This window comes from Eimeria acervulina, genomic scaffold (assembly GCF_000499425.1).
Source record: "Eimeria acervulina Houghton genomic scaffold, Eah_scaff691, whole genome shotgun sequence".
In the NCBI taxonomy this organism is placed as follows: domain Eukaryota; phylum Apicomplexa; class Conoidasida; order Eucoccidiorida; family Eimeriidae; genus Eimeria; species Eimeria acervulina.
The window spans coordinates 1-10,068 of record NW_013549653.1 but is presented as its reverse complement, the minus strand read 5'-3'; the positions used below and the strand labels follow the sequence as shown (position 1 = coordinate 10,068).

The following is a 10,068-nucleotide window of genomic DNA, read 5'->3' as shown; positions in this document are numbered from 1 at the left end:
AGATCAATAAACACACACCAAACAATACACCCTAAACCCTAAACCCTAAACCCTAAACCCTAAACCCTAAACCCTAAACCCTAGACGATACCTAGGAGCGATTTGGTGTACGTATTGCAGCAGCTGCGACTTTGCTGTTGCGGGGTCTCCGCAGAGCAGCACATGGAGTTCACTTCTGTGGGGTCTTGCTTTACGCTGCTTCCCTAGTTGCTGCTGCTGCTGCTGCTGCTGCTGCTGCTGCAGCCGCGAGCCCCCAACCAGCTGACAAAGAATTCCTTTCTTAACATCATCCCTTCCAACTATAGACGGAGCAAACGAAGCAACCAGCTTCTGATATATGTCCTAAACAAAGCAGCAGCAGCAGCAGCAGCGGTAGCAGCAGCAGCAGGGTGTCTCCTGGAATCCAACAACCAGGAGGCGTAGGTGAATGTAAGCGATACAGCTTTTCTGTTGTTGTTGCTGCTGCTGCTGCTGCTGTTGCTGCTGCTGCTGTTGCAGCTGCTGCTGCTGTTGCTGGTGTCTTACTGGGTCTTGCGAGAGGGTGATGATCTGTCTCTCTAGCTCGGGAGAGAAGGAGACGGTCTCCTCTTCAGCTTGCTGCTGCTGCTGCGACTGCTGCTGCGACTGCTGCTGCTTTGGCTGCGACTGCTGCTGCTTTGGTGCAGCAGAAGCAGCAGAAGATCTGGTTGCTTTGTCTCTCTCGTCTTTAACTACATGCAGCAGATTGACGTATGTGCGGAACACAGAGTGCTGCACCCGCATTCGAGGGTTTACACGAGTGGGGGAGACCTTATATACACCTGCAGCAGCAGCAGCAGCAGCAGCAGCAGCAGCAGCAAATGCACTGATTGTCTACAAACAGGAGCAGCAACCGCCACAAGGTCTCTATGGGCAGCAGCAGCAGTGCATGAGGCAGCAGCAGACAACATTAGCAACAGCAGCATCACTAGCAGGATCACTAGAAGCAGCAACAGCAGCACTAGCAGCAGCAGCATGACCAGAAGCAGCAGCTGCAGCACTAGCAGCAGCATGACTAGATGCATCAGCAGCAGCACTCGCAGCAGCGCCACTAGCAGGCGCAGCACTAGCAGCAGCATGACTAGAAGCAGCAACAGCAGCACTAGCAGCAGCAGCAGCACTAGCAGCAGCAGCAGCATTAGCAGCAGCAGCAGCACTAGCAGCAGCAGCAGAATAATGATAATACCGGTGATTTCAACTCTGTCTCCCGGTCTGCAGGAGTCGACGAGGTCGTCATATGCATACACCGTAAGACTTTGTGGGGTGTCTCCTGGAGACAGGTGCTCGGGTGTCTCTGTAATTTTAATAAGTTGTTTAGAAGCAAATGAGCACTGCTCTAACCACAAAGAAGTAGAGTTAAGAGATAAACAAGAAGGGCAGCGAGAAGGCTGCAGCACGTCGCCGTTCAAAACGCATGCATACACCTCGTGCTGGCACATGCGTCTGCCCTGCGGGTCTCTTGCTGAGGAGACACCCGAACAAAATAAAATATATGCAAATAAAAACACTTCATCCAATCAAAGAGAGACAGAGAGAGACAGAGAGAGACAGAAAAAAATAAACCCGAAGCCGCGGCAACAGCAGCAGCAGAAGAGTGCAGCACCAACAGCAGCAAACACAAACAGCAGCAGCACAACTAACAAAATACTGAAATAGCACCACTAGCAGCAGCAGCATCACGAGCAGCAACAGCAGCATAAGCAGCACCCCTAGCAGGAGGCGGAGCAGCAGCAGCACAAGCCACAGCACAAGCAGCAGCAGCAGCACAAGCCGCAGCAGGAGCAGCAGCTGCAGCAGCACAAGCAGTAGCACAAGCAGCAGCAGCACAAGCCGCAGCACAAGGAGCAGCAACAGCCCAAGGAGCAGCAGCAGCACACGCCGCAGCACAAGCAACAGCAGCAGCAGCAGCACAAGCAGCAGCAGCACAAGCAGCAGCACAAGCAGCAGCAGCACAAGCAGCAGCAGCAGCAGCAGCAGCAAATGATTTACCTTGGCATCTGAATGCAGCAAGCGTCATCTCAGGGATGACTTCGGAGACGCGAATAACAACACCGCGGAGACAAATTAATCTCTCTACGTCTCTTGTGGGGTCTAGACACCGCAGACTGTCCATCAAACTCGGCGGCTTGGAGTGTAAACGAATGCGAGGGGCCTTTGAATAACACAGCATTAACTCTTGTTTATTATTTCTATCATTTCTATCATCACAAACCCTTGTTCATCATGCATGCAAACCCTAATTCATCATGCATGCAAACCCTAATTCATCATGCATGCAAACCCTAATTCGTGATGTGTGTAAACCCTAATTAATGATGTGTGTAAACCCTTATTAAGTTTAAACCCTACTTTACAAACCCTAATAATAAACCCTAATCATAAACCCTAATCATAAACCCTAATAATAAACCCTAATCATAAACCCTAATCGTAAACCCTAATCATAAACCCTAATAATAAACCCTAATCATAAACCCTAATCATAAACCCTAATAATAAACCCTAATCATAAACCCTAATCATAAACCCTAATCATAAACCCTAATCATAAACCCTAATAATAAACCCTAATAATAAACCCTAATAATAAACCCTAATCATAAACCCTAATAATAAAGCCTAATCATAAACCCTAATCATAAACCCTAATCATAAACCCTAATCATAAACCCTAATCATAAACCCTAATCATAAACACCAATAACAAACTTTACGCATTCTGCATGTGTTGTATGTATATATATATATATATATATACAAATATATATATATATACATAAATATATATATATACATGAACATATAAATATATATACATATACATATACATATATATATACACAAATATATATATATATATATATACAAATATATAAATATATATATATATATATATATACCTGTTGAAGAAGGAGTTCATCAGGCGTTTTGTTTGGGTTATCCTCTCCGAAGAGGCCGTGAATGTCTTTTAAATCGGCGAATTTATTGCGGATTAAAGCGTCAAAGGCAGCAGTTGCATCTTGAGGGGAGCTGACAACTGCGGTGTACAGACGGGGACTGTACACATAAATGTGCTGCAGCGAAACAGAAAATGCTGCTCTGTCTCGTCCTGCTGCAGCACAACCCCGTGTCTCTAAATAACGCAATAACTTCAACATGTATAGTGATGGTGGACGATCCCCCATCCCGATCCCGATCCCAGATCCACCCTCAGCAGCAGCAGCGTGAGACAGCAGCTCAACTTCTTCATCTGTTGGGGTTATAACTAAACAGCAAAACACAACACAACACACATTGTTGCTGCTGCTCTTGCTGCTCTTGCTGTTGTTGCTGCTGCTGTGAACTGATCTTGCTGCTGTAAAGCGTTGCTGCTGCTGCTATGGATTGTCGCTGCTGCACCAGTAAACTTTTGCTGCTGCTGCTGCTGCAGCAGCAACAAACACCCATCCCGTATCCCCTTCCCAGCGTAAACCCTAAACCCTAAACCCTAAACCGTAAACCCTAAACCCTAAACCGTAAACCGTAAACCCTAAACCGTAAACCCTAAACCGTAAAGCGTAAAGGCGTGAGCAGTGGATAATGCATATGAAGAGGATTTACCTCCTGCATAATCGGCGAGGTTAAATGTCTCAAAAAATCTGTCGAAGGCTCTCTCCATCTCAGGGCCTACGACCTCGCGAGGGAGCTCAGGTAGCTTCTGCATTTGCTCATCTAGCAATAGAAACTCGCGACCCATATCTCCTAGATCTGCTCGAGCATATCGCACTCGTCGTACAGCTAAAGGCGTTGTGCTATACTCGCTAGGTGCTGCTGAAGATCCCCCAGCAGCAGCAGCACCACCAGCAGCAGCAGCAGCAGCAGCAGCAGCTGCTGCTGCTGGATAACCTCCCATCGAGCTGCCTTCCGCTATACCTTCTACGCCAAGAGAACCACGCATCCCTGAAGCGTTATCCCCTGTAAACATATTTAATTATATATATAAATATATATATATATATATTTATTTATTTATTTATATTAACATATACTTATCATTAACCCCTTCAGAAACCCTAAACCCTAAACCCTAAACCCTCCACTATAAATACATATATTGATGTACATGCACAGACGCATACATGCTATATACAATAAACCCTTATGTAAACCCTAAACCCTTATGCAAACCCTAAACCCTTAAGTAAACCCTAAACCCTTATATGTAAGCACTTTAATTGTGACGGGGTGGCAGCAGACAAATGCAAATAAAATAATAAAAAACAAAACAAATGCCTGAAGAAGAGAAGAGGCATAGAAGGGGTATTAAAGAGGGTTTAGGGTTTATCGTTCGAGCTGCTAGGGTTTAGGGTTTAGGGTTTACAGGCTCTACGTCTTGAAATAGGCGAGCGCTCGCTACCCCCAGGCAATTCAGAGCGCTGCATTTCGTTTGCTGAGGCCCCGAGTGTCTCCTGAAGAGGAGACACCACCTGGCGGGGGCGAGGAGGAGTCAAATCCTCATCCATTGTCTCCTGCTGCTGCTGCTGTTGCTGCTGCTGCTGCAGGTGTTGCTGCTGATGCTGGTCTGGTGGGGGGTGGCGGTGGTGCTGCTGCTGCTCCCGCTGTTGTTGTTGCTGTTGTTGTTGTTCCTGCTGCTGCTGGTTCTCGGGTTGCGGTGGTGTAGCTGCTGCTGCTGCTGCGGCGGCGGCGGCGGCGGCTGCTGCTGCTGCGGCTGGTGTTGCAGCTGCTGCCGTTGCTGCTGCTGCTCGTGCTGCTGCTGCAGGTGCAGCTGTGTGTTAATAATAAGAAGAAATGAAGTCAGAGGGATTTAGAGAGGGGGTGTTGAGGAGAAGCGGAGCGAGCAGCTTAGCGATCCCGAGCTGCATGTACACCCCACGGCAGCGGTCTTCTTCGTCTTCTTTTTAATAAGTTTAAGGAGGGTTAATAATAATAAAAATAAAACAAACAAAAGGATTAAACAAAAGAAAGACTTCTCTTTAGGGCCTTGTAGCTGCTTCTGCTGCAGCAACAACAACCCCCCCTAAACACCACCCCACCCACCCACAACACCAATACTGTGCTGCTGCTGCTGCTGCTGCTGCTGCTGCAGCTGCTGCAGCAGCAGCAATCGATTGTTCATGCTTCTATAAGAAAGTTTTATTTATCTCACCCATGTATTATAATATTTCAAGCGCTACAGATACGCAAAGCTGCTGCCGGTGCTGTTGCTGCTGCTGATAGTGCTGTTGCTGCTGCTGCTGCTGTTACTGCTGCTGTTGCTGCTGCAGCTATGGTTGCTGCTGGTTTGCTGCTCCTCGCTTAGCCTATGTTTCCTCACCGTGCTGTCATCGCAGCAGCAGCTACTAGAGTAGCAAGACTCACCACTACCTGCTGCTGCTGCAGCTTGCTGCTGCTGCAGGTCGCTGCTGCTGCATCGACTGTTGCTATTCTTCTGTACTACAGCAGCACGACTCATCACTACCTGTTCCTGCTACAGCAGCACCAGCGGCAGCCTGCTGCTGCTACTTCCGTTTACCTCTCAGTGGCAGCAGCCTTAAAGGGCTGCTGCTGCAGTTTGCTGCTGCTGCTGCTGCAAGACAGCGGAAGAGACAGCAAATCACCTGGATGGTGTACAAACATATACCTCAAACAAATGCCATCCTGTGCTGCAGTTGCTGCTGCTGCTGCTGCTGCTGCTGCTGCTGCGCAGTCAGTCAGTCACTATCGGATATACAGACACTGGGGATGCTCCCTCTGCTGCTAGAGACACTGCTGCTGCGGCGGTACTTCCCAGCAGCAGCAGCAGCAGCAGCAGCGGGTGTGTACTTGCTGCGTATCGGGCTTGCTGTTAATAGTGCAGAAGCAGCACTAGAAGCTTCTGCAGCACTGTCACTCTGAAGCAGTCGATGCTGCTGCTGCTGCTGCTGTTGCTGCTGCACCTCGTCTAACGGTGCTGTTGCTGCTGTCGTTGCTGTGGGCCTCGAGCTGCTCGCTCCGCTGCTGGCCACACTCAAAGGAGAAAGCAGCAACTTCTGCTGCTGCTGCAGCTGCTGCTGCAGCAGTAGGCGCTGTTGCTGCAACTGGTATGTTCGGCTCCTGCTTCCTTTTGCTGCTTGTGGGAGGGCCGCGTGCGTAACAGCAGCAGCAGCAGCAGCAGCGTTAGAATCATCTGTTGCCGCTGCAGCAGGCTGCTGCTGCTGCTGCTGCTTGTGGTGCGTTACGAAGTACAGCAGCGTTGCCTGCAGCTGCGCCTTTTCATCTTGAGCGGTTTGGTGCAGCTGCTGCAGCTGCTGCAGCTGCTGCAGCAGTTGCTGCTGCTCCTCTTGGAGCACCGATACCTGCCGTTGCAGTCTTTCTATTTGCTGCTGTTGCAGTTGCAGCTGTTGCTGCTGTTGCTGCAGCAGTTGCTGTTGTTGTTGCTGCTGCTGCTGCAGATTTGCCTGCCGTTCGTTGATGCCTTCAAGCTGCAGAGACACCTGAAGTTGCTGCTGGCCCAGTTGTTGCTGCTGCGTAGTCTGCTGCTGCTGCTGCTGCTGCTGCTTCCTGAGCTGCTGCTGCTGTAGATGCAGCTGTTCTCGTTGCTGCAGCTGCTCGTGTTGCTGCTGCAGCTGCTGCTGCACTACTGGTCTCAGCTGCTGCTGCACTGTGTCGTCCTGCCCCACAGCAGCAGCAGCAGCAGCAATGTTCCGTGTGTGTTCTGTTGCTGCCGTTGCAGCTGCTGCAGGCTCTGCGGGCTCTGCTGTCATTGCTTCTGCTCCAGCAGTTGTCGGTCTTGCTGCTGCTCCTCCTGCTGCTGCGGGGTTGCTGCGGAGGCGCTGCAGCAGCACGCCCAGCTGCTGCTTCAGCTGCATTGCATCAGAAGCAAATCCCTGCAGCAAGTGGCATGCAGTGCATGCAGAATCGTTACAAGTAGGAAGAGGCAGCAGCACATGATGCTGCTCTTGCTGCTGCTGCTGCTGCTGCTGCTGCAGCACCTGCTGTTCCTGCTGCTGTAGCTGCTGCTGCTGCAGCTGCTGCTGGTGCAGCTGCTGCAAGTGCTCCAGGTCAGCTTGGAGACGCGCCATTTGGGGCTGGAGTTGCTGCATGCGCTTCTCTTCCTTTGTCTGCTGCTCCTCCTGTTGCAGCAGCCCCTGCCAGCTCTCTTGCTGCTGCTGCTGCAGCTGCTGTAGGTGCTGCTGCTTTTCCTGCTGCTCCGCTGCTGCTGCTGGCTGCGGCGAATCAGACCCCACAATGGCTTCTGCATGCGGCAGAAGCAGCATCGCACTGTGCTGCTGCTGGGGCAGCTGCTGCTGCTGCAGCTGCTGCTGCGTTTTGTAGAGGGACGAGCCGTGCTGCTGCTGCTGCTCCACCAACCCTTCGTGCTGTTGCAGCAGCAGCGGCTGCTGCTGCAACAGCTGCTGCTGTGCTGCTGCTGAAGCAGGGGAATAACAGCCAGGACTCGCCGCCCCAGCCCATGCAACAGCAGCAGCGTCGGGAGCAGCAGCAGCAACAGGTGCAGCAGCAACAGCAGAAGAGGCCTCGCGCTTCACCTGTACTCCTGAGGGATATCTACTGCAGCTGCCTGCAGCAGAAGATAGAAGTGTGGGGAGCCACGTGCTGCTCCTGCTGCTGGTGCTGCTGCGGCGGCGGCTGCTGCTGGGGCCATGCTGCATCAGCTGGCTAGCTGCAGCAGCAGCAGCAGCAGCAGCAGCAGCAGCAGCGGGTGCTGCAGCAGAAGCCTCGCTGCGGCAGCTAGAGGACCCCACAGACAGCCGGAAGGGGACGCGATGCGTGCTGCTGGCTGCCGCCTCCACCGGTGCAGCAGCATGCACAGCTGTACATACACCTGGTGCTGCAGCAGGGGCAGGAGCAGCAGCAGCAGCAGCAGCAGGGCGAGGAGTGGGGCGGCACTCCACAGGAAGCCCCAAACTCACAGCTGCACGAGAAAGAAGGGACTGCTGCTGCTGCTGCAGGTGCTTTTGCTGCAGCAGTTGCTGCTGCAGCAGCTGCTGGTGCTGTAGCAACAGCTGCTGCTGCTGCTCTTGCTGCTGCTGCAGCAGCAATTGCTGCTGCGTGTCATCAGCGGAAACTCTGCGCCTTCGTTGTGTCTTCAGCTCTAATGAGACTTGTTGTGGACTCTGCATTATTGCTGCTGCTGCTGCTGCTGCTGTTTGTTTTACTGTTGTCGCTGCTGCTGCTATTATTGCGGCTGTTGCTGCTGCTGTTGATGCAGCCGTTTTCGCTGTGCCAACCACCACGCTACCCCACACCAACGGTGGTGCAGCAGTAACAGTGGCTGCTGCTGCTGCTGCTGCTGCTGCTGTTTGAGCCGAGCCGCCGTACTACCTCTCTGTTGCAATAGCAACAGTAGCAACAACAGCAACAACAGCAGCAGCAGCAGCAACACGATGGTGCTGAAGTCCTCGCACCGATTCAAAATGCTGGGGTGTATGACGTCTAAAGAAGGACTCAAAGATGCTGCTGCTGCTGCTGCTGCTGTTGCTGCTGCTGCGTCGGAAGGGGGCCCCCCTCAGTGCAGCAGCAGCAGCTGCTGCTGTTGATTCTGGCTAAGCAAGCAACGATGCACAAGGGTAATTGAGGTGTATATACACCTCAAGAACAACAGCTTTTTAATTAAATGAATTAGAGTTTGTTTTGCTGCAGCAGACAACAGGGATCGGCTGCAGCTGCAGCCACTGGGGGCCCCAGAACTGCTGGAGGTGTGCAGCAGCAGCAGCAGCAGCAGCAGAGCCGCAGCTAATGAAGAATTGCTTCTGCTTAGAAAGCCTTCTGCAAACATTAACACCCTTCTTATACAACTGGGAGCACCCAGGGGATCTCCAGCAGCAGCAGCAGCAGCAGCAGCTGTCGGCGCTGCTGTTGCTGCTGCTGCTGCTGCAGCTCACAGGACCCCCAGCAGCGAAAACTGCGTCACCAGCAGCAGCAAATAAGCAGGCTTTCAAGCGGGGAGACGGAGAACTGCAGCAGATGCAGCAGCAAGAGCGACTGCAGCAGCAGGAGAAGCAACAACAGCAGCAACAACAGCAATAGCAACAACAGCTACAGCAGCAGCAACAACAGCAGCAGCTGCAGCAGCAGCAGCAGCAGAGGGGCCAGTATTAGGAAGAATAGCACTAGGAGTAAGAGCTGCTGCAACTTTCCCAGGGGCGGCTGCATGCGGTGGCCGAAGGAGGCGCAGGGCTTCCTCTAGAAACAGCAGCAGCAGCAACAGCAGCAGCAGCAGCAACAGCAGCAGCAGCAGCAACAACAGCAACAGCAGCAGAAGCAACAACAGCAGCAACAACAACAAAAACAGCAGCAGCCACAACAGCAATAACAACAACAACAGCAGGAGCAGCAGCAACGGCAGCAGCAGCAACAGCAGCAGCAAGAGCAGCAGCAGCAGCAGCAGCAGCAGCAGCAAGCATGCTGTATGGGACAGGCCCTCGGTCCCCTGTCTCCTCTCGGGGGGCCCTGCCGCAGTGGGAGAGGGAGATAGAGGCTGTCTCCGTTGGGTTGCAAGATAATGAAGAAGCAGCAGCAGCAGCTGCTGCAGCAGCAGCAGCAGCAGCACAAAGCAGCAGCAGCAGCAGCCCTGGGCGCTGCAGCTTCTTCTGCAGCGCCTTAGGCTGGGGTGCTGTCTCTGGTTTGCTGCTGCTGCTGATGTGCTGCTGTGTGGTGCTGCACTGTGTTGTCTCCTTGGGTCGAGAAGGTATGCAGCAGCAGCAGCAAAAAAAATAAATAAATAAATAAAAGCAGCAGCAAAATAAATAAATAAATAAAAGCAGCAATAAAAAGAAATAAATAAATAAATAAATAAATAAATAAATAAAGGACACGGAACAGACAACGTGAACAAACACAGAGACAGAGACAGAGAAGGAGACAGCAAGAGAGACAAAGACAGATAAAGAGACAGAGACAGATGGATAGAGATATAGAGACGGAGAGGAGACAGAGACAGAGACAGAGACAGAGAGAAGGAGACAGCAAGGGAGACAAACACTGACAGATAAACAAAGAGACAGAGACAGAGACAGAGACAGAGAGGAGACAGAGACAGAGACAGAGACAGAGAGGAGACAGAGACAGAGA

General features: G+C 51.7%; 1 protein-coding gene across 1 annotated transcript in view; it reads right to left on the bottom strand.

Moving 5' to 3' along the window:
• Window positions 1–8,117, bottom strand: part of EAH_00046510 (DNA replication licensing factor, putative) — a gene marked incomplete at both ends in the record, with an annotated part of 11,579 nt that extends 3,462 nt beyond the window's left edge. Inside the window, 9 exons of the mRNA XM_013394671.1 lie at window positions 92–342; window positions 526–800; window positions 1,205–1,480; window positions 2,008–2,123; window positions 3,418–3,475; window positions 3,619–3,957; window positions 4,379–4,783; window positions 5,531–5,615; window positions 5,733–8,117. Coding sequence (XP_013250125.1) covers window positions 92–342; window positions 526–800; window positions 1,205–1,480; window positions 2,008–2,123; window positions 3,418–3,475; window positions 3,619–3,957; window positions 4,379–4,783; window positions 5,531–5,615; window positions 5,733–8,117 — 4,190 coding nt within the window. The remainder of the gene's footprint in view (window positions 1–91; window positions 343–525; window positions 801–1,204; window positions 1,481–2,007; window positions 2,124–3,417; window positions 3,476–3,618; window positions 3,958–4,378; window positions 4,784–5,530; window positions 5,616–5,732) is intronic.
• Between the last annotated feature and the right edge of the window lie 1,951 nt (window positions 8,118–10,068).